This window comes from Podarcis cretensis, assembly GCF_951804945.1.
Source record: "Podarcis cretensis genome assembly, chromosome: 15".
Classification (NCBI taxonomy): domain Eukaryota; kingdom Metazoa; phylum Chordata; class Lepidosauria; order Squamata; family Lacertidae; genus Podarcis; species Podarcis cretensis.
Window position 1 is genome coordinate 43,893,968 of NC_137185.1, and position 22,887 is coordinate 43,916,854.

General features: G+C 49.0%; 2 protein-coding genes across 15 annotated transcripts in view; both read right to left on the reverse strand.

The window, feature by feature from the left end:
* The window catches only part of PDLIM2 (PDZ and LIM domain 2), a 56,025-nt gene extending 46,213 nt beyond the window's left edge, over positions 1–9,812 (reverse strand). For both annotated transcript variants that reach the window (XM_079955163.1, XM_079955161.1), the window contains exon 1: positions 9,696–9,812. The gene's annotated coding sequence lies outside the window, so the exon portion shown is untranslated. The remainder of the gene's footprint in view (positions 1–9,695) is intronic.
* A 5,106-nt stretch (positions 9,813–14,918) lies between these two features.
* SORBS3 (sorbin and SH3 domain containing 3) overlaps positions 14,919–22,887 on the reverse strand; it is a 69,789-nt gene continuing 61,820 nt past the window's right edge. For 12 of the 13 annotated variants that reach the window (XM_079954992.1, XM_079954984.1, XM_079954983.1 and 9 more), the window contains 4 exons: positions 20,603–21,121; positions 19,709–19,776; positions 18,783–18,889; positions 14,919–17,665 (listed from right to left, as the gene is read on the reverse strand). In XM_079954992.1, the coding sequence (XP_079811118.1) occupies positions 17,604–17,665; positions 18,783–18,889; positions 19,709–19,776; positions 20,603–21,121 (756 nt within the window). In that variant the 3' untranslated portion in view covers positions 14,919–17,603. The remainder of the gene's footprint in view (positions 17,666–18,782; positions 18,890–19,708; positions 19,777–20,602; positions 21,122–22,887) is intronic. The other variant, XR_013833381.1, reaches the window with a different exon arrangement.

Genomic DNA, 22,887 nt, shown 5'->3' on the forward strand with positions numbered 1-22,887 from the left:
AATAAAGTCTTCAGGGGAAGAATTTCCTGGTACATGTTTTTGTGCCAGCAGGAAACTACTCCCCACTCCTAGTGAGGAACACCAATAGCCTGTCCTTAGCTGGGATGGGGAGAAATTTTCTACCACTAAACCTTTTGATGGGGTGAGGGAGAGTCCAATAATTGTGTGCTTTTGGCACATGCATAACCCTTCTTGCTTTAATCCAGGTAATCCCAGATTGGTCTGCAGGTCCGGTAGACAGCTGGTTCTTTTGGCTATATGTGAAATCATTGTATTTTATATTGGTGTTACATTATTTTGTTATGTGCTATTATCTTTTGCACATCCTTCCCTTCTTGGATCCCTACAGCAAGTTTTGCAACTGTTTTTTTTTAAAAAAAATAGTTGTTTTTTTAAAGTGAATGATAAACATACAAGACAGAGCCTCCTTCATCATGGCCCCACAGATGTGAAAAGTGTGGAACTCCTTGCCACTGGAAATATACATCTGTTCCACCCCAGTAGCAGCTGTAGACATCTAAGACGTACTTTTTTGTTCAGACCTATGGACCTAGCTTCTTGGGAGAAAAGCAATGACAAACCTAGACAGCATCTTAAAAAGTAGAGACATCCAGGGATGGAGAAGTCCATGATCACTGCAGATGGTGACAGCAGTCACGAAATTAAAGACGCCTGCTTCTTGGGAGAAAAGTGATGACAAACCTAGACAGCATCTCAAAAGGCAGAGAGGTTACCTCGTCGACAAAGGTCCGTATAGTTAAAGCTGTGGTTTTCCCTGTAGTGATGTATGGAAGTGAGAGCTGGACCATAAAGAAGGCTGATCGCCAAAGAATTTATGCTTTTGAATTATGGTACTGGAGTAGACTCTTGAGAGTCCCATGGACTGCAAGAAGATCAAACCTATCCATTCTGAAGGAAATCAGCCCTGAGTGCTCACTGGAAGGACAGATCCTGAAGCTGAGGCTCCAATACTTTGGCCACCTCATGAGAAGAGAAGACTCCCTGGAAAAGACCCTGATGTTGGGAAAGATGGAGGGCACAAGGAGAAGGGGACGACAGAGAACGAGATAGCTGGACAGTGTTCTCGAAGCTACCAGCATGAGTTTGATCAAACTGCGGGAGGCAGTGGAAGACAGGAGGGCCTGGCGTGCTCTGGTCCATGGGGTCACGAAGAGTCGGACATGACTAAATGACTAAACAACAACAACAATGGACCTAGCTGGTTTAAGGACTGATTCCTTTGCTGCTGCCTTACTGTGGTATTCTATGATTGTGTTAGGAAGTAGAGGATGTTTATTGATTCTGTGGTTTTTGAAAGCTATGTCTTTTGTATTATATTTTAATCAAATGTTGTAACTGCCCTGGGAACCTTCAGGTTGAAGGGCAGATTACGCATAAAAATAAAATAAATAACATGTAGGGACCACTTTAAATGTTTTCAGGTGTCTGCTGCCTGAAGGATGAGTGGAAGGATGAGTGACAGATGGCTCAACCAGAACTCACCTGTTGCAGCTCCCTATGTTAAAACACAGTGTGTGACGATCTTGCTAACAAGAGTGAGATCCTGCTGGCACATGATGCCTCTGCTCAAAGATCTGCACTGGCTGCTGATTTGCTACCAGACAAAATTCAAGGTCTTATTATCAGTATATAAAGCCCTTAACAGCTTGGGACCTTGCCCACTACAAACCCATTCAACCGCTTTGATCTGCAGATTGTGCACTTTTAAAAGCGCAACATGATATTTGTTCTGCATTTGCGTGTCTGTCTTGTTTTGTGGCAGCTACCTGTGCTTTGGAACTCCCTGCCTATAAACTCTAGGCAGAAACTCGCCTTGTACTGCTTCAGAAAACTACTTTTAAAAAACCATTCAGCATGCCTATCCAGACATAAAATTAGTTTTGAATATTTAAAACTTTGCTGGTTTTATTTGTATATTATTAATTGTTTTATGCGCACTACTTAGGGGTTGGTTTGTTTTTAATCAAGCAGTTTATAAATTCTTCAAAACAAAAAATAGAAATGTGTCCATCTTAATAGGCTTCCTCAACCGGTCAAGGCGGTTGAAACCCTAAATATGACATTGAAAGGAGTGGCGGGGGGGTGCATTGTCAGCCTGAAGGCTGCATTTCTTCATAGGCATCTCCCTGGGTGGGGCAGCGGATGTGACTCCCATCTTTATGTCGTTTCAGTTACACAAAGGTCAACCGTTTCTGCTCCTACATCTCTCTCTTCAGGCAGGCAAGAGCCATTACTACAGCTCCATGACACATCCCAGCCAGGCAAAAGAGCTGGAGAAGAAGGGAGCAAGGCCTGGGAGCTGAGTGATCTGGAGGAGGCCAGACAGAGGCGGGAGGGCCTCTCACTGCCCATTAAAAACATTTGGAAGCCCCATATCCCACACGTCCCCAAAACAGGTAGGTCCCTCAGGTGTGACCCTTTCTCAGTAGCTGAAAAACTGGTAACAGATCTGTAGCTCATCCTGGGAGCCGGAACTATCCTGCCAAGATCAACTGACAGCAAGTGTGGTGGAGTGGTTAGAGCGTCAGACTAGGACCTGGGAGCCAGGGTTGAATCCTCACTCAGCCATGAAGCTCCCTGGGCAACCTTGGGCCAGTCAGTCTATCTTAGCCTAGCCTACCGCACCTCACAGGGTTGCTGTGGGGATCAAATACAGAGGAAGGGGCAGCACAGGGTGCCAAGCCAAGAGGGTGAATTAACAACAACAACAACAACAACAACAATGCTGCAACCTATATTTATAATAATAAGGCTGCAACCTATATTTATATTTATATTAGGGGGTGCCAAATCCTTGCTCAGGGCACCATATTACCAAAGTCTGCCCCTGGGAAGAAGTGGGGAGGCCCGTGAATGACATTTTGAGCCCTTTGGGGGAACAGAGGGACATGGATGTAGTAAATGAACCAGACCAGTGTGGGAAATTATGAGATATCAGAGAAAGGGAGAACATTGTGTTAGGAAGAAGGACTGGGAGATTCTGGCACATTCTTTGCTTTAAAAAAAAATCCCAATATTAAGGTGGAGGAATGGGAGACAGACAGGCAGTTCTCCAGCCCAGAAGAAAGATCCACACAATTTCCTCAAAAGATATGGGGAAGTTTGCCTTTTTAGAGCTGGCAGGGCAGAGGAAAGAGACAAAACAAGCCTTAGTTGCTTCTGCCAGCCATTGGCTCTGGCTTCACCAGCTGCTGGTCTCTCTGCCTTCTGGCCGGCCAGTCCCAACGAGTGCAAGCCAGCACTGCTGAGATTTAAGGAGGGAGCAGCATCTGATGTCACTGCAGGCAGCCTTGTTATTGAGCATTTATTCTGATTTGTTTGCACAAAGGTTGTAGGGAGGATATATGGCATTGCCTGTCCACTGAGCAGTCACTCTGATTTGTTGGTGGGGAGGTTACATGGGGTTGGGTGTGAAGCAACTGTTATCTCACACTTTCCAGGGCATTTCCTCATCACTTTCCTCACCACAGAAACTCTGGTTTGGGGGGGGGGTGTTGCACAAGAGCACCAGATCCATTACTACAATTGCTCAACTTGGAATTTGCCACTGTGTGCCCTAAGTCACCATGCACTGAGGAAAAGATTCATTCATAAATGTGACCACCATAAGTAGGGGTGTTTTTTTTAAGGTACCCTAAAAACAGTTGTAGCTTGGTTGGTTTAAACAGTAGATTAGACAAAAATCATGGAGGATAAGGCTAGGGTCATGTCCTTCTCCCACTGCCAGAGGTGGGATGCCTCCAAATACCAGTTCACGAGAGTTGCCTTCAGGTCCTGTTTGCTTTCTTCCCACAGGCACCTGGTTGGTCACAGTGAGAAGGGGATTCTGGACTAGATGGGCCGCTGGCCAGCTCTTGCAGACTCTTCTTATAGTCTTAAAAACTATCCATCGCCCTTTTACTTAGTGTGAGAGGGAAGCCTGCAAGCCGTGTTATTTCCCTGTTGCTCACTAACAGCGGTCAAATTCCCCTTCCTTGTGTACATCTAATGCATGGAGAGGACAGTGCGACTGAGCTCTGCCCCCACTGCTGGCCACACATCCCAGTGTCTGCACATTAAGTGCAATGCTTTAAAGTAGGGACAGGAAACGGATGGCCCTCCAGGTGTCCTTGGACTTCCAAGAGCCCCTGGCATGGCCAGCTGTCAGAGGTGAAGGGAGTTCCAATGCAACAACATCTAGGAACATAGGAAGCTGCCTTCTAGGGAGTCAGAGCACTGGCCCATCCACCTCAGTTGTGCCTACACTGACTGGCAGCAGCTTTCCAGGTGTAGGGAACCCTCCCAGTCCTACCTGGAAATACTGGAGGACTGGACCTGGGACCTTCTGCATGCAAAGCAGAATGTTCCAAAGAAGTGGTGTGGAGCAGCCATGTAGCCTGGAGGATTGGTTCTCCACCGCTGCTTGAAAGGGGAGCCTTAGTGCAAACAGCCGTAGGCTCTGCGCCCATTCAGGAACTCTGGCCACATAGGTTTTGTGACTAGGCGGAGAGCCTGCAGGATACTTTGTCTATAACATGCTGACATCAGAGTATGGAATGCTATCAACTAGATCACAGAAGAACCCTAGATTTCTTTAAAGTTACATTAAGTTAAGCTATACTCATTCGTGAGAAAGTCTTTGGGGAAAAACACACACAGAGGAAAAATCCATGCCTGCTGCCTTGCGGGAAATCATGCAAGAGAATAAAAGGCTACACAAATCCGGAGTGGAGTCCTGAAGACAGTTGGATGGCACCTTGTACGTCTCCTTCCAGCAACTCCTTCAGCTAAGCTGATGCTAAACGTCTTGCTCTGCTTTCCTTTGGACCCCATCAGTGAGGCCGAGAAAGAGGGGAGTCTTGTTATCTGGGCAGCCCAGAACCTCCAGACACACGGCCCAGGCTTGCGCCCCAGAGAAGTCACTTTGATGCTGCTAGTGCAGCAAAAACAATGTGGGAGGCAAGCAGCAGTTGGGAGTTCCTGGTCTCTGCAGCCACAGCAGGTGCTGTGATTCTCTAGCAGTTTGACTTCACCCCTAGAGGCACACTCCATTGTCTGCCGAGACAGATGGATGGCAACAACAATTCATCTTTTGATGATTTAAGTTTTTCATGGCCTTTTGAAATGGCTAAAAAAAAAAAAGCTGAACTGAACCATGTTAGCCATTAGATTTAACAGTGCTAAAAAGAGACCAGATGAAAGAACAACAGTGATCAAATGGCAAGTGGAGTTTTATTTGTGAGAGACTTGCTCCTACCTTATAATACTGGCTATTTTAAGGCATGCAGCAACAGCCTCCAATTGAGCCCGAGCATCCCAAGGAAAGGCAAAACTTTCCCTCTGACACCCTCAGCTCACTTGAGAGAATCAGCAGAGTCACACCAGCCTCTGTTCACCCACATAGCTTCTCAGGAGACTAGTCCACCGTGAAATCCTGAACTCCGCTCAACAGCAAAGTGAGGAAATGCTAACACAACACTCCTGATGCCCCACATTAATGCAGCCTGGATAGGACCAAACTTAGGGCCAGATCTACCTTGGTAATAAACTGAGAAATAGCAATGGATATATGAGCAAACAGTTAACACCTCATCTGGGAGGAAAGAAGGAAGAACTGGGTTTACAGCAGCCCAGCCCCAAACCTCGGCTTTATGTGTAATTGCAGCAGGATTAGGAGGTTGCTGCTTTCCCTATTGGACTGGATCAAATATTGGGGTGGATCAGCACTTGGCAGCTGATCCAAAGTAAAAGCTTCCCCCATTGTCTGGAGAGCAGCTTCCTCCAAAACACCCCCTGGGGTGGGGGGAGCAGATCCTGAATAGCTCAAGGGGAGGCCTGAGGGCCATGCATATTCTCTGAACTAAGAGTTGCATCCAACTCAGTTCAAAGCATAGTGAACCCACCAAAATAAAGAAATCTGTTAGTGCTACACTGGACACAAGCCTAAGTGCCCATGTTCCGCCAGTGCAAAGATTCCCACATGCGCAACATAGAATCTTAGCGCTGAATGGGACCCAAGGGTCATCTAGTCCAACTTTCCTTCCAGGTATAGACAAACTTGGCCCTCCAGATGTTTTGGGACTTCAACTCCCATCATCCCTAGCTAACAGGACCAGTGGTCAGGGATGATGGGAGTTGAAGTCCCAAAACATCTGGAGGGCAGAGTTTGCCTATGCCTGTTCTAGAGATTCCCCCAACCCTTTGGAGCTGATCTGGGAAGAATGTAGGACAAGGAGCAAGGATGAAGTTCTGTCACACAAGCAGAAATCCTTGTGCGGATGGAACGCGCAATTTGAATACTGTCCTGAGTCATGCCCATTAAGTTCAGTAAGTCTACTTTGAGTAGGACTAGCATTGACTACAACCCTAAATATTACATTATATATGAAATACAAATTCTGTGTCTTGAAAAGATGAATTCTGAAAAGTGTACCAATCATGCCAAATACTAGCAAATTAAGCTTGCTTGTTCTTCATAATTAATTCTGCTTTCAATAAATACGGGGCGAGGAATTTTGCAGTGCTTTGAAGCTTTGCAACTTCTGAGAAGCTGGCTTGATGATGTTTGTCATGCATCGTCTGTAACTATCAAGTCTACCTTTGCAGCCTGAAGGGCTTAAGTGCTACCTCCAGGAACTATTTCACTTCCTAGGAGCAAAATGAAGCCTCCATGTGCAGGGGCACTATATCACTGGGACAGCATACCAAAGATGGAAGCAACCTTGCAAGCTTCTCGGAGGCATCTAGATAGTTGCTACTATAATCAAAACGGAATCAGTTTGGAAAGACAAGTCAACTCCATATGCCAAACTTGTGGGAAAGAAATGAAAGCAATCAAGCATTCCAATGAGCCCCCCCCCCATTAGGAAACACAATAGGTTCTGAAGCAGGAGAACTGGAAAAGTCCTGGGGCTAAACCCCAATGAGAAGAGGAAACAGGAGGCTCCTATGAAGTCTTCTCACCCACCCAAGAATAGTCCCTGCCACACCCCTGCTGGTGTTCACAGAGCTCAGTCAAGTCACTCCTCAGCTCCTGTCATTAGCACACAGCCATAAAGAGCTGTGTGAGCTGGCCAAGTCTGTGGCACACGCAACACGCAAATCAGAGTCTGAAAATGTGGGGTGCAGGGAACAGGCTTGAATGTTAAAATGAGAGGTGCTCAGGTTCACGTGCATCCAGATGGCGCACATTCTGCCCCAGAAACATTTTTCACTGAGAGAGATGCTGCTCTCCATCTCACTCTCTCCTAATCCTACCTAGATCCCAGAACCATCCAATGAATCTGAATGTTGGGAGATTCCAGGCAGACTAAAGAAGTTCCTCACACACAGCTAAACTACAGAATTTGCTCCAACAATAAGTAGCAGTGACCACCAGCTTGCATGGCTTTACCAGAGAACAGGATGAATTCCTGAAGGAAAAGGCCATCAGTGGCTATTAGTGCCCAGCCATGACGACTATCTCCAGGGTCTAAGGCAGGGGTCCACAAACATTTTAAGCAGGGGGCCAGTTCACTGTCCCTCAGGCACTGTTGGGGGTCGGACTATAGTTTGAAAAAAACATGAACAAATCCCTATGCACACTGCACATATTTTATTTGTGGTGCACAAAAAACAGGAAAAACAATACAATATTTAAAATGAAGAACAATTTTAATCAACATAAACTTATAAGTATTTCAATGGGAAGTATGGACTTGCTTTTGGCTAATGAGATGGTCAATATCTCCTCCCATCTGCTCTGCCGGGCGGCGGAATGAGGCTCCCCAGCCCCAAAGTAGCCACTTTCCTGTCCCGCCTAAGAGCGTAACAGCTGAAAAGGGAAAGCAGGGGGCGGCTGACCTCTCCCCCCCCCCCCGCGGCTGCCTCACTCAAGTTTCTTGACTCACGCAGCGCAGCCAAAGGAACTCTCAGCCACGGACCAGAGAGAGAGAGAATGCAAAAGCGCCGACCAGCCTGCTGCGCATGCGCAGGATCACATCATCCCTCCTGTTGCATGCACACCGCCCCCCCTCCCCACAACCAACCAGCCACACGCGCTGTGAACAGACGCCGGATGCCAAGGTCGCACTCGCACATGGGATGCTGTACTTCCTTTCACCATAGACCCATCAGACAGCGATGAGTTCTGCAATTGCTGGCCGGGCCGGATCTGGACCACGGCCTGTAGTTTGAGGACCCCTGATCTAAGGCTGGCATCACAAGCAGGGAGAGTGCTGCTGTTATGTAGCTATTGAATGGAGAGAAAGACACTCTGCACATGCTCAAGGGCACGCAGTTCTTTATTATATTAGCTGGCAATGAGAACCAATTTCAGGGCAAACCTTTCGGAGGAGGGACTGAATCAGCAAGCCCACCAGAGACAGACCTCCGTTCAGAGACAACATTGACACAAGGTGACCACATTCCAAAGGATTAGACCAGGCACAGGCAAACTCTGCCTTCCAGGTGTTTTGGGACTACAACTCCCACCATCCCTAGCTAACAGGACCAGTGGTCAGGGATGATGGGAGTTGAAGTCCCAAGACACCTGGAGGGCCAAGTTTGCCTATGCCTGGGCTAGACTCTTCCTGGGGGTAAGGGGGTCGGGGAAAGACTCTGGGCACCTTAAATCTAAGAAAATTTATTGAGGCATAAGCTTTCCTGCACCCGATGGCGTCAGCTTGTCCTCCGCTAGCATTCAAGGTCTCTTCCGTAGCCACACACAACAGGGTGGGATTGTGCTGGGAAGGACTGAAAGGGGGGCTCCCTGACCCACCCCAGACTAGTGGGGGCTCTCTCAAACCAGATCCATACTAAAGAGCTTCTCTCCGCAGGCAGGGTCCCCACGTGCCACGTCAGTCACAATAGCCATGGCCCCGCAGGTGCTGCTGGAAGGCTACTCCCAGAATCTCAACCGCTAGGCATGCTGGCCAGGGGAATGGGGTCCCACAAGGGCTGGAGAGTGACAGGCTCCCCATCCCTGATTTGAGGAGAGCTTCCTGAAGTCCTGTTGATCTCCATGGGATGGATATACCCTCAGCCAAAAAACAGAGACACCTGCTCCCCTCTCCCTTCCTCAGTGGCCTCCCCTCTGGCAAATTGCAGACTGGAAGCTCCAAGCACAAGAGCCTGTCCGCTTGAATTCTGTGAAGAGCCTTGGCACCCTTTCCAGGAGGAGAGGAGCACAGAAGGACAGAAGGAGTTGGCAGGAAGAAGCAGCATTTTCTGGGCCAGATGTCTCTCTCCCTGAAAGGGAATCCCCATCAGTCGCCGGACTCGCGAAGCCTCTTGAATGCCCCTGAAACGCCAGAATGCGAGTCTCGTTCGCCCGGCGAGGGATCTGCTTACTCTTATTTACAGATCTCCTTTAAGCTACAGCTAAAAAGAACAATTGAAGTCATGCGACAAGAACAGGGCAATCAAAACTAAGAGCCAATAAAAAGACACCGGAGGGGAAAATAACTTGCTTAATTTGATTGCGGAAAGCATCCCCGAAAGAAATAGGAGCGAGGGAATTTGTACGGTGCGCGCAAAATCTTCAAGAGGCGGGGAGTTCCAAAGAACGGGGAGGACGGGACGCACCTTGGGCATGATCTTGGTTCTTCCCTCCCCGGCCCAGAACCCGAAGCCCCGCCGCCCGAGTCTCGCCCGAGCGGAGCTCCTGCGCCAACTTCACCTGTCGGGCTGCTGCCCCCCCCCCCCGGGACACTCACCGCCAGACGGGGCTCGGGGGGCCCGAAGGCGCCCAGGAAGAGGCGCGCCGGAGAGGCCGGGCGGGCGGAGGAGGAGGAGGCGGCGGCGGCTGCTGCTGCTGCTGCTGCCCCGGGCGCCCCGAGCTGCTCTGGCCGCGCGCCGCCGCCGCCGCCGCCTCCTCGCTCCCGCGAAGGGGCGGACGCGCCTCCTGGCGGGCCGGCGGCGGCGGCGGCGAAGGGAGCGGAGGCGAGCGCCTCCTTCCGGAGCCCCGGAGCCCCTGCAGGCTGCGCCGGGGAAGGCGGCTGCTGCTGCCCGGCGGGGCCGAGAAGAGACCGCGGCAGAGGCGACCACGCGGCGCCCCCGCTCGCTCTTCACTGGAGAGCGAAAAAGCCTCGGTTGAATGCTCCAGATGTGGTTGGACTACAACTCCCGTCATCTCGGACCGCTGGTCCTGCTAGCTAGGAATGATGGGAGTTGTAGTCCAACCACATCTGGGGACCCGAGGCTGAGAAAGGCTGTATTACACCAATGGGCCCCGTCCCCATTTCTTACGCACAACAAACTCCCTGCGAGGGAGGTTAGGCAGAAAAGTATTCCTCCAGGGAAGGCTGTGGCTGAGGAAGGATGAAAACCTGGCTCTCCCCAACTGCAGTCCAGTATTTTAACCACTACACCACCTGGCTCTCAACATGCTGCTCGATCAAAATCTAGGGCTGACTAGTCCATCATCTCACTTCCAGCAATAGGTGCTTTGGATAAACCCAAAAGCAGGGGTGTGGCATCTGTGGCCTTCCAGATGTTGCTGGACTTCAACCCGGGTTGCCCTTGACCACAAGCTCTGCTGGCCGGGGAAGATGGGAGTTAGACCAACATCATCTGGAAGCACAGAGGCTCTCCATTCTGGGCTGAGGGGAGAGACAAAAGCCCTCCCAGGTTGCACTGCCCTCTGGGAACATCCATCTTAATGCAAATAAGCTAAGGCTGCAACTGTGAACATTTTCTTTGTAAACCACATTGAGTTTTCTTACAATCTAGCAGTGTATACATGTTATGCAATCAATAGAAACCCCTAACGTCTATGGGAGTAAGCTTCCTGGAGTTCTGTGGGGCTCACTTCTGAAAACGTTCACACATCTAGGACTGGGCTGCACTGCCAGTGGTGGCACCATCAGCGTGGGGCTCTGGGGCAGAAGTCCAGGGTAGTCCAGGAGAAGCAGGAGGGGCCCTAGCACAGCAGCATGGGCTTGCCACATCTTGAAATGTGAAGTACTGCGATGCGTCTTGCTTTCTAAGGAGCTGCCCACTGTAAGACCATTGAACCCAGAGGAAGGAGCGTAGTTCCATGACAGAGCATCTGCTGTGCATGTAGGCAGCCTGAAGCTCAGACTCTGGCATCTCCGGGGGGGGGGGGCTGGAGAGCCTCTGCCAACCAGTGTAGACAACACCAACACCCCTCCTACGCAGGTCGAGACAACAAGGGGCAGCAGCAGCAGCGCCTGCATCCTTGAGGAACCAGCAGTGGTCCCCTGATGCCAGCACAGATTGTGTCTGAACTCACCTGTGAGTAAACAGGGCATTTTAGACTTGGGGCTTAATGGCCTCACCTCCCTTAGATGGTGATGTGTATCGCTTCACTTGTTTCAAAATATGGCAAGCCAGCCCTGCTACCTCTGGGACCCTTTCTGCCCATGCCAGTGAGCTGAGCCCAGGGTGTCTGCCCCAAAGTCCTGCCCTGGCAATAGCCCCCTGCACTCAGTGGGGCTTGCTGCTGCTGTTGGCCTCTGCCTGTCACGAGAGACAATGGAGTGCTCCTCCGGGGGTGAAGTCAAACTGCTGTGTCAGCAGCACCAGTGTGACCTCCTTGGGGCACAAGCCTGGGCCGTTGGTATGGGGGTCCTGGGCTGTCTCCCTCTCAGCCGTACTGATGGGGTCCAAAAGAAATCAGAGCAATACATTTGGCACCAGCTCGACCGCAGGAGCTGCCAGAAGGAGGCAGACTTCCAAACCACAATGAATGAGCTCTTGCCTCACTGGCCTTGCAAAGAGATGGTCTTACATCTGGCCTTTCAATTTCAGCAAATTTTGAATTTGGTTTATGAGACTTTTGACACCATATTTTAGTTAAAAACAAGGGCACAGCTCAGGCCTGTGCATTCTCTTGGGAGATGTAAGCCCCATTCAGTTCAACAGGACTTGGTCCCTCCCTACTAAATGCACTGCAGCCTTAGAAAAACTGACCTGAAAGAGTGAGACCAGAATGGAGGCAGGGTGGGCAAAGTCTTGCCTCTCCCACCAAATTTAATCACTTACTCCAATGATAGAATGTTTGCGCTATAAATTAAAGTGCAAATCTCACTGCGTCTCTTTGGTTCCACACTTTGTAATCCATTAAAGCTGAAGGAAACAGGATTGTCATGCATTAGAGAGGGCAAGAAGGGGAAACCTGCAGATTCAGTTCTTACAATTTAGCCCATTAAAAATGCTTAGACTAACAATATTTTTAGTACCAGCTGATCTCTCTCATCTCCATAACTGAGGGAAGTATCTTGAAGTGACTTTAGCAATCCTCTCTGCAAAGACTTATTTACTAAAAACTTTTAAAAAGAAATAAATGTGTTGCATTTCAGCAAAATAATGGTACAAAAGCAAATGTGCTTTTCTTTCCAGAATTTAAGAGAAGGGCGCATCTCCGTGGGGCAGCGCATGCTGCAGTGCAGATCCTAGGTTTGTTTGTTTATTTACGGAATATCAATTTTATATCTGATGAAATGGTTTTGCTGTTTTTGGAATTTGATTATTTGCTGTTTTAGTTTGTTAAATTGATTTTAGTGTTTGCAGAACTTGTATTCTGTGTTTTATTCCGCTTTTATTGTGTGCACCTGCTTTGGTGGCTTAATGATGTGAAATGGTCTATAAATGTATTTAATAATAATTTATTATTTTTAAAGATTTATAAACCTCTCATATAAAGTATCAGAGTAGTGTACAACCCCCAATCCCACAAAATAAGTATATATGTATTTGTTCACCATGACCAATATAGATGAAATACAATACCAATAGATGATCAATAATAATTTAAAGTATAAGGCAACAAAGTCTTAGGTGGATAAAAGTCCTAAGCATGTATCTAAAATAGAAGATTCTTGGTGGGTTCCTTAACTTGAGTGGCAATAAATTCCATATTAAGGATGACTTTAATCCTCGTCATCTTCAGGTAGGGCTGTAAGAAACCACTGCCTGAAACCCTTGGAAGCTGTCAGCCTATGGCCTTAAGAAGTATGAGGCAGATTCCGGGGAGCTTTATTGTGTGTCACTGTTAGCATCCGTCTGTCTAGAGAGACAAGGGAGTGAAATATTTGTGAGGGGCAGGGAGAATATTGCCCTTCCCAAATGGCACCCTAGACGATCACAGCCCCTCTGCACAGGCAATATAAAAAACTGAAGGCATGTCTGCAAAATAGGTTTGTGTCTGGAGCCAGAGGGAGGTCTTTTGTTTTGCCCTGAAGCCTAATTCCCTCTGTCTCTTGAGGTCAGTCAATAAACTCAGTAAAACCCTAAAGTGACTAAGGCTGGGAGGCAGCTGACCAAGAAAGACCCAGCCAAGCTCAGGTATGTTGCTCAGCCTACCTCCATGCTAATCTCTGTGTACACTTGACTACTGAAAAACAAGCATGTCATTCTGCTGTGGGCAGGGACATCTAGGGACAGAGACAGAAGATCAATGGGTTGTATCCAATGGTAGTCCTACTCAGGGTAGACCCATCAAAGTCAATGGGTGTGATAATTTAGACTCACTAAGCTCAGTGGGCTTACTCTAAGTAGAACTTTGTTGGCAACAACCCAATTGCATTCTCTCTCTCTCAACACTTTTATATACAGAGGAAGTATTTGCATCTCAGAGGCTTAAATTGCCGTTTTTTGCTTTTACTGACCTGCTCATGTGCCTGCAACAGTAGCTTGATATGTGCCATGTGGACATATCAAGCTAACAAAATAAAAGTGATGTGAAAATCTTCAGCTACGCAGTTTCTGCACATCCAGTTATTGTTAAAGGAAGAGGTAACAGTAAAGGTAAAGGGACGCAGGTAGTGCTGTGGTCTAAAACCATGGAGCCTGCTGATCGCAAGTTCGGCAGTTTGAGTTCATGTGACTGGGTGAGCTCCCGTTGCTCTGTCCCAGCTCCTGCCAACCTAGCAGTTTGAAAGCATACCAGCGAGAGTAGATCAATAGGTACCATTGTGGCAGGAAAGTGAATGGCATTTCCATGCGCTCTGGCTTCTGTCACGGTGTCCTGTTGCACCAGAAGTGGTTCAGTCATGCTGGCCACATGACCCCAAAAGTTGTCTGTGGCCGAATGCCAGCTCCCTGGCCTGAAAGTGAACTTTGACTAGACTTAACCATCCAGGTGTCCTTTACCTTTAAGAGAGAGGAAAAGAGCCATTCAAAAGGAAGGGGGAAAACTGTCAAAGAAGAGAGAAGCCCTAGAAAGGGCTTCCTCCCCCCACTATCTACCCTGAATTTTCTTCCTTGCTGTTTCTACAATATTTACTGCTCCCAATATCCCCTCAAATTGCTTTTCTTCTAGAAAAAATATGTGCTGGTATTGTGTACCCTTGAGTGCCCCCACAATAAGGCACTGCCCCCTCAACTCCTTGCAAATCTGTTTTGTTCTTTCTCACACAATCAGTATTTGATTTGCAAATGAAATTAAATAGCTCCATATATAAACAAATGTATGGGGATCTCTCTAACCTTCCATTTTAAACTGTGATGTTGCTGTCTCTCGCATGGCAGAATTAGGGGATGCAGTCTTCCCTGAGGCACTCAGGATTGTCAAGGTCCAAGGGCAGAGGCTGGGCGTTGTCCCTGCTGTGAGATGCTCAGCCATCAGGCCTCTGCACCAGAGGACTCTTCACACTGGTACCTCAGGCAGAAAATCCAAATGGCAATGTTTCCAACATTAACACATGGCAGGGGGACAACTGAAGACTTTACACTGCCTTTCTAGAAAAGTACACAAGCCAGAAGTTCTCCAGGCCAAACTCCATGAAGTAAGTAAGAGCTGCACAATACCACACAGGATAACTTCCCAAGGGACAGGGCTTCTAGAGTCAATTTGTCTACCTCCCACCCGTCAGGGCTCCCAAAATTAGCCATTTAAGATAGTGCTCTCTTGCTCTCTGCCTTTGTGGGATCTTCAATCTGTGGACGTTTTAGAAACAACACAGCAAGAGCCACACTTGACTTTAGATCAGCGACATTTTATTGGCAGGACAAGCTGTATAGGCAATAATATCAAGGACTCTCTTGTCCCAGAGCGAACCAGACAGCCACTCGCCTCCTCCAAGCTGACAGAGTTCAGTGGTGCTGTGCAGCGCAGGCACAACACATCTCCGAATCATGTGTCAGGTCAGGAGACCCAGTCTTATCCAAAACGCTAGATGAGGTTGTTTCAAATAGTGGTGGTTGGGGTTCCTCACAAGTTGTGAGAGAGAAGAGAGATGAGCTCTCCCACAAGAGGATTTGCCGCCTCTACCAAACTCCCCTTGCAAAAGTGCTGCTTCAAGGGAGTGAGGGCTTGACAGCAGGGCTGCCCCTAACACTTTGCTGCTGGAGACAAACAAGACGCTGGTGCCCCCCCCCCCCCCCCCGTTCCACATACAGAAGCTGAATGGACCAGGATCGTGTTTCAGTGAGGCACCTGAATCTCATTTTGAGGCTGTACACACTCCATACATTTAAGGCACATTTGAAGCACAGGGTCTCTTCCAACTCTACAATTCTATGATTCTGCCTCCCCCCCAACCCCCCCCAAAAGAATCCTGGAAACCAGCTTGTTAAAGGTGATGGGAATTGTAGCTTTTGAGGGGTAAACTATGGTTCCCATGATTTTTGGGGGGGTGCTTTAAAGGTATGGTGTCTAAACTGCCTAAGACTGGCAAGAGGATCACATCCTGCCGAGTGCTCACCTGATGAAAGCAAGCTCTTTAGGGCAGGCTTATGGCACACACAGCTCCGATCCTATGAAGGGCATTGCTGAGCCCCTCCAGCACCTGTCACCCGAGGCAGTTGCCTCACTGCCTCATGACAGGGAGGACCAGTGAACCTGGGCATGCGCCACAGTCCTTTGCTATGTGCTGGTTCTGTGGCATATGCGGCAGGAAAGGCTTCCTTGAAGGTAAAGAGTCTGGAAACCACTGAGCCAAGATGCTGAGTCTGAACCTGCAAGGTGCTGCTACCATGTTTCTTAAAAACAAAAGGCAGCCTCTGTTGTTTACCTAGAGCAGAGACTCAACTCCACCAGGGCTGGTCTCAACCTGCACATCTTCTCTCCACGGGTGGGACTCTCTCAACACCCCACTTGCACAGCTGTTCTGCTGCAGTGTGGAGGACAATTTTGTTAGGACTGTGCAAGAGGCTGCAGGAGACATAGATGTCACAGTGTTCTTGGCCCAATACAATCCCCCACTGTCTCTTTCCTCTGTTTTTTTCTGCCTCACCAGCTGCATATCCCTAGAAGTTTGAGAACAGCTCAAGCTGCAGCTACTCTAGCCACTAGAGAATATCTTTAGACCTAGAAATCTCCCTCCGGTCTTGACCCTTGACTTTGGAGGTGAAAGGAGACTGCCAGAATGGAAAGTTCAAGGAGATTAAGGGCAGGATACAGGCAACATACAAACAGGCCCAGATTTCTAATGCCAGGATAGGAGTCCTGCGGGTCTCCAACGGTGTCTGGCTTTTGCTGCTGGGGGCAGGAATGAGATGCATCTTCAGAGAGGAGCTGTGGACAATGGGCACTTATGCAAAAGCAGTAACCACCACTGCTTCTTAGTTGGGGTCAATTAGCACAGATGTCAGTAACCGTAACAGGACTGAATTCTCCCCTTCACTTCCTTCCTTTGACCCCCAACAATTGTATCAATATTAAACCCTTTGTAGCAGGTGCTTAAAATTAGGCGAGGAGGAGGATGAAGATGAACTGCAAGTAAAGACAGAGAGTTTAGGCTAAAGGAATGCTCAAAGTGTGCTCTAGCTGCAGAGTAGCCCTAGGAATCTGCTAACTCTCCAAGTGATCACATCTTTTAGTTTAACACAAGCAAGATAGTGCATCCACTCACAGGAATGATTGGAAGTTATTTTGATCAAAGTTCTAAATGAATCCTTTAGATGGAGAGACCATTTAGATGGACCTCCAGCAGCCAAAGCCTTTGAGGGAAGTTGGGTGGGGTACAAAAATGTTACTACTGGTAGCCACACGGCCTTGCATACACTTGGTGGAGCAGCCTCCTCTAGGCAGGGTCCATGCATTCCCATGGAACACAGAGAAGGTTGAGAGCGCCGTCAGCTCTTCAGTTGTGGTGGGACATTGGTTACAGAGTCTGCAGAACACCACAGGAGTGTTTGTGGTCCATTGCAAGGAAGAAGGATCTTTCTGGAGATTTGATGCAGGGCAATCACAGGGTCCCAATCCTATCTCCACCTTGCACTGCTGCTATGAGAGCTGGCAGAAGGGCTGGCACTCCCAGATTTGCCCACCAAGAGGAAACTCAGTTGGGCCACAGCAAGCAAAGAGCCTAGGGGGTTATCTGCATTGTCTGCTTAGCCTGAGTCTCTTGCTTGTCACAGAAAGGCTTGAAATAATGATGCTTCATAAATACTGGAGGGGGGGGGGAAGAAGAGTGTGATCACCCTGAACAAGGAAGCCAAGACACAGAAGGGGAAGGCGGTGGTCAAGGAACAGAGAACTCCAGAGTCCAAGCAGCAAGACCTTCCTTGAACAGAGCTTGGGCTCCAGGCTGGCTCTCACACGACCACCTCTTTTTGCTCCTTGTCTACAGATTGTGGGGCATCTTTCCAAGGAAACCGGATACAAGAGCAGCAGATTCAGTTTCCACTTGGCACACAAGGGGTTGGTCGAGGAGCAGTCACACAGGGGCAACATAATTCCCAGGGAAAGTGCCAAATTTATGTGTTCTTCTAGAGACACCTAAGGTACAAACAAAAGCAAAACAAGAATCCCTGATGAAGGAAAGAGGCTCAAGGTTGCCCACCCTGCAGTAGAAACTTTTCCCAGGAGTGTCCTGAAAAAACCTTTTGAAATAAATATTGGCCTCTAAGGAAGCACTAATTCACTGTACTAATTCACTCTTCAATCTGAAGCACCAGCTTTTTTGGCCACAGTTATGTCCATCCACATCCTGTTTTGGGGGCCTCTCCAGAACTTTTGGCTCTATTGCAGCTACTCAAGAGCATGATCTGGAGGGTAATGATTCTATATCACCCACACCATGCTGGACTATTCAATGGGTGAACACAGGGGAAAATGAAGGGACCTTAGTTCCAATGTACTTTTTGCCGTTTCTAGGCTCCAATTAAAACATGGGCATGTGGGCAGTGACCAATGCCAGGTAAAAAGTTTGCATCATAGAGATGCAAGGGTAGAGTGTCATACTCTACAGGTATCACATTCCTGCAAGCCAAATGCCAAGTTTGATACTTGAAACTGAGGTCTGTCTGATACTGATACTCTGGCATGGCTTGCGCATCATGGCAAGACAAAGTATGGATTACCATGACCTGACAAATGTGCTGGCTCCCAGAGAGCGCTGGCACCCACTTTGCTCTTCCCTGGGCACACAATGGCAGGGAAGCCAAGGTTAGGCTTAGCATATTGTCCAAACTTTGGGATCACAGTTAAAATCTCTCCTTCTTAACCATGACCTGTAACCATAGGATAAACCTTGGCTACAGATTGTGGTTAAGAAGGAGAGAACTGAGCAAAGATGCCAGATTTGGATGACATGCCTTATAAGCCAAACCTTGGCTTCCATGCGGTGATGGGCCGACCTCAAAAGCCCAAGGAGGAGCAGAGCTGCTGTGGTTCCCTCCTTGGCAGCCAGCACCTTCACACGAAGCCTGGCATGCAAAAGCAGCCGGTGTCGTGATAGCCTGTTCCTAAGGCTATTGGTGGCCAGGGTGGGAGGGAAAGGAGACCTCAGGCCATAACAAAGGCCCCAGAAAAGTAGCATACAGCCCAGCCCACCTTCCAGTGCTGGGATGGTACAGTCCTCCCCCGTCCCATAAATTATAGCGCCAAGACACACCCACAAACCAGCCATCATCACATTGCTGCATGACATCCACTTGGTCCCCTTCATGAAGTTCCAGCTCATCCTCATTCTGGGGTCTGTACTGATAGAGAGCCTGGTATCTGAAAAACAGAAGCCACTTTGTGAGCCCACTTCCTTCCTGATTGATTTAAGTGAAAGCACAGCCTGGTGTAATGTTGGCCTTGAGCTGGGAAACCAAGGTTCAAATCCCTGGCTGACCTTGGAGCCAGTCACCAACTCTCAGCCTACCTGACGTCACAGGGTTGGAGGGAGGGGGAGGGAAAACAAGGCATGCCACCTTGAGCTCGGGGGGGGGGGGGAAGGCAGGCTGCAAGCATAATCATAAATTAAATACAAATAAATAAAAGATGTGTATTTTTTTAAAAAAAGAAATGTGCCTCAAACAGTAAACACTTCAAAAAGCAAATCAAAGAATAAGGAGAGGACATTTCTCTTTGCCATTTCCACTCTGCAGGCTGTGTGGATCAGAGCCAGTGAACTGTGCTTTGCACATGGAAAAGGAATGTGCCGAGGCAAACACTCTGGGCTGCCCTCCGCCCCATCGCCTTCCCTCCTGACTGGGGGGGGGGGGAGAGTGCTGCCGCTAGGAGATGCTGAGTTGTCTCTGTCTTCTCCAGCAGGAGTTTGCAATGCTTGGAAAGGCCAGCCAAGGCACAGGTAGAGCAGCCAGAGGCACAGCTCAGGCACTGTGCAAGCCCCTCTGAAAAAGGGCCTTGTTCCAAGCCACAGTCCAGACACTGTCCCTGGCTGGCGCCCCAGGGGGCCGTCTGCAGCCAGCCCTCCCCACGGGTCACTGCGCAGGGAGGGAGGGGCTTGGCCAGCCGCCAGGCAGAGCAGCAAAACTCCCCACCCCACCCCTGCTTTGCACTTCCCAGCCCCTCGTCACCAGCCTCACTTACAGGGTCCACTGCGCACATGAAGAGACGTGTCCAGGGCTGCGTGGCTGGGAAGCTCCAGGAGCAGCTGCCTGTGGAGAAAGGAAGGGGGAAAGGGGAAGCCGTGGGGAGGACAGAGCTGGGGGGGGGAGCAATGGCACCATGTCCTGAGCCCTTGGGCAGGAAGTGCCATTAATCTAAGGCTAATGGAAGTAAAATGGGGACACACTGCCTCTTAGGCATGGAGACAGGGAGGAAGGGACTGCACCTGGAGACCTTAACCAAACTTAGGAACTATAATGCCCTTGGTCTGCTGCAGAAGCACTACAGAGAAGCTGAGAAACACCTGGGCTAGATTATGTTACTGTTCGGTGGATTTGTAGCGGGTGGACTGAGCCCCAAGACATGGGGCAGACATGGAACTTCAAAGTGCTGGTGGCTGAGTGAAGGCCACAGCCAGGAGGGTCTGTAGGAATGGAGACAGAATATTACCATCTCTCTAGCTTACATTATTCATTTTAACACAGAAAGTGGAATCTTTGCCCTTAAAGATCAGTTTTTTGAGGACAGGTGTTTTTTATGCTTCCTCTAAAACCGAAGTGCATTTGCCCTCTCTGACATCCCTTCCCAGGCCTTCACAGCAGGACCCTTGGCGCCTTGGCAGCGCTTACCAGCACCAACGCCTGGACTGGTGCTACATTGGCGTGGTGTGTGGGTGGGGTGGGGGGAATTTAAATGGCTGCCTGCCACTGTCAAGGCCACGTTCGCTCATGACTGAGTGTCCACTGACATAGGAGGCCCATTGCAAAGCTGGTCCAGGGTCTTCAAACTGCTTGCAAAGCAAGGATATGGTGGGTACCTACCACTGTAGGTGGGGGGCAAGGAAAGGAGAATTGAGGGGAGCAGCCAGGGCCTCACCTGCGGTGGGAAGACGGCTTGTGGTTGTGGAGCCAAGGTGGGGGCAGCAGGCTGCTCAGGCTCCTGAATCTGGAAGGATGAGGCTGGCGATGATGGGCTGCTGCTGGATGTTTTGACAGGGCTCTGGCTGTGGGGACTGAAGGAGGCGGCTCTGGCTGTGCTCTGGGGCCTGTGGGGCACAGCCTCTGGGTGCTCAAACTTCGGGGATGCAGGGAAAGTGAATCCTGAGTGGCTCGAGGAGGAGGAATGCAGCACATCTGTGGCCAGGGAGCCCCGCAGGCCCAACGGGGAGGTGTTGAGCTGCCCCCTGGTGCTGAGGCCGGGGGAGTGTGGCTGGGACGGGGAGCCAGAAGGGGCCCGCAGGCCTGGAGAGGAAGGAAACTCCTCCGAGTTCTTCACTCTTGGCTCCTTCACCACCTGCACGTAGTTGGCTGGGAAAATGCCCTGGCGGTTGGTGCCAGAGATGCGGCCCTCGTACCAGTTTCCGTCCACCCTGCGAAGCAGGCAGATGCGCTCGCCCTGGAAAGGAGGAGAAGGAAAGATCAGCACAAGGAAGCTCCTGAGGCTGACTAATTGGCCTGGTTAAGAGATTTCACAGAAATGTAGTGCTGGAGGAGACCTCAAGGGTCATCTAGTCCAACTCCCTGCAATACAGGAATTCCAGCTGAAGAATTTCTGACAGGTGGTCATTTCCTGCACTTTTACAAGAGGCTAATTTAAAGCTGGAGCCTGACAGACCCACAAGCTCTTCCAGCCCAAGCATTTGCGGTTCTGCTCCACTCCTCTGTCCTGTTTGGTACCTTGAAAGGTTTAGCAACATCACCCCCAGATAGTCCTTCCTATGATCGTCATACAGGTGACAGCTGTCTCCTGAAACACTAAGGACACTGCTCATTAAAACAACAACAACCCACATCTAATCTATCTATCTATATCCCACCTGTTCTCCGTGGAGCATGCACACCCCCATTTTATTGCCAAGGCTGAGAGAGAGTGCCTGGCCCAGAAAGCTTCAAGGCTGAGAGGGGATGTGAAAGCTGCTCTCTCCAGTCCTAGTCTGACACTCTGACCAACACACCACATGCCCTCTTACACCTAGGACTCTTTCTTGCAGCTGGTGGCATTACGGGCTGGGAGGCAAACTCTGGACAGGCTACATGGAGTGGTTAAGAGGTTGTGAAACCCACACGTAGAATATCACACAATAAGCATATGCACCTATACTGTTGCTTTCCTGTGCATGCTTGCTAGATCACAATTGGTTGGTCTTCCCTGCAAGTGTACACAGCGTGTTTAAGCAGCAAAACACAACAGTCAAACCCCTCACCAGTGATTTTACACATTGCAATCTGCACCCAACTTTCATGTAGGTTTATGCACCGCAGAAGTGTCTGCCCCCAAAGGAACTTCCTGGTGCATCAAAGAGATCTGATCATGTGACACAGGTAATTCCAGGTCTTCAGGGCTCCCAGCTTTTCCTAGAAAATAAAGGTCACCCACGATCCTGCTGGGAATGTACTGCTTAACAGATAAAGGTATGCTGAGAATGGAAACTTCAGAGCAATGCTAAGTCCAAACTGGGCAGTGCTGGTGGTCTGTCGGGAGGAAGCTGCCAAATTTCCTCTAGCACCCAGTAGGTTGTCAGAGGACCTAGCTCAATTTCATAGCTCAGTCCAGCAACAACAAAAGTGACTTTAGCATTGGCTGAACCAGCATCCAGATGAAATTACGAAAAACTAGGTCTAACATTGGGGGAGGGGGAATCATATTTGGAAGTCCGTATTTTTACAAGGTTTCTCCTTGTGATACCTTAATTGCCAATCAATGCAAAATTTTGGCTTCTCTGCAAAATAGATGAGTTTCTTTTTGTAAAAACAAGTTTCTAGTCCTTATTGAGTGTGACACATGTTCAGGCAGCATCCATAAAAAATCCTGTATTTAGGAACAGCACATCTCAGTTCTGCAGAGTGACCTGTCCCTCTATCTTACCTTGCTTCCTGCCAAGAGTCTTTGTCCCATAAAAACTCCACTTTCCCATATCTTTTTTCTTGCTATTACCCTGTTACACTTTGTAAAATGCCACCAAATTAAGCACCAACTCCAAAAAAAGGGTCAGAACAAAGTCTGTAAATTATGTAAAATCTAATTCACATTCAAGCAAGCTATACAAAATGTTCTTTGTCTAGTTTATCTTTCGTGCAGAACTCCCAGAAGTTTTCTGGGGATGTGGACGGGGTTTGGTGGGAGCGAGTCAGCAACAGCAAGCAGAATATTAATAGCCCAGT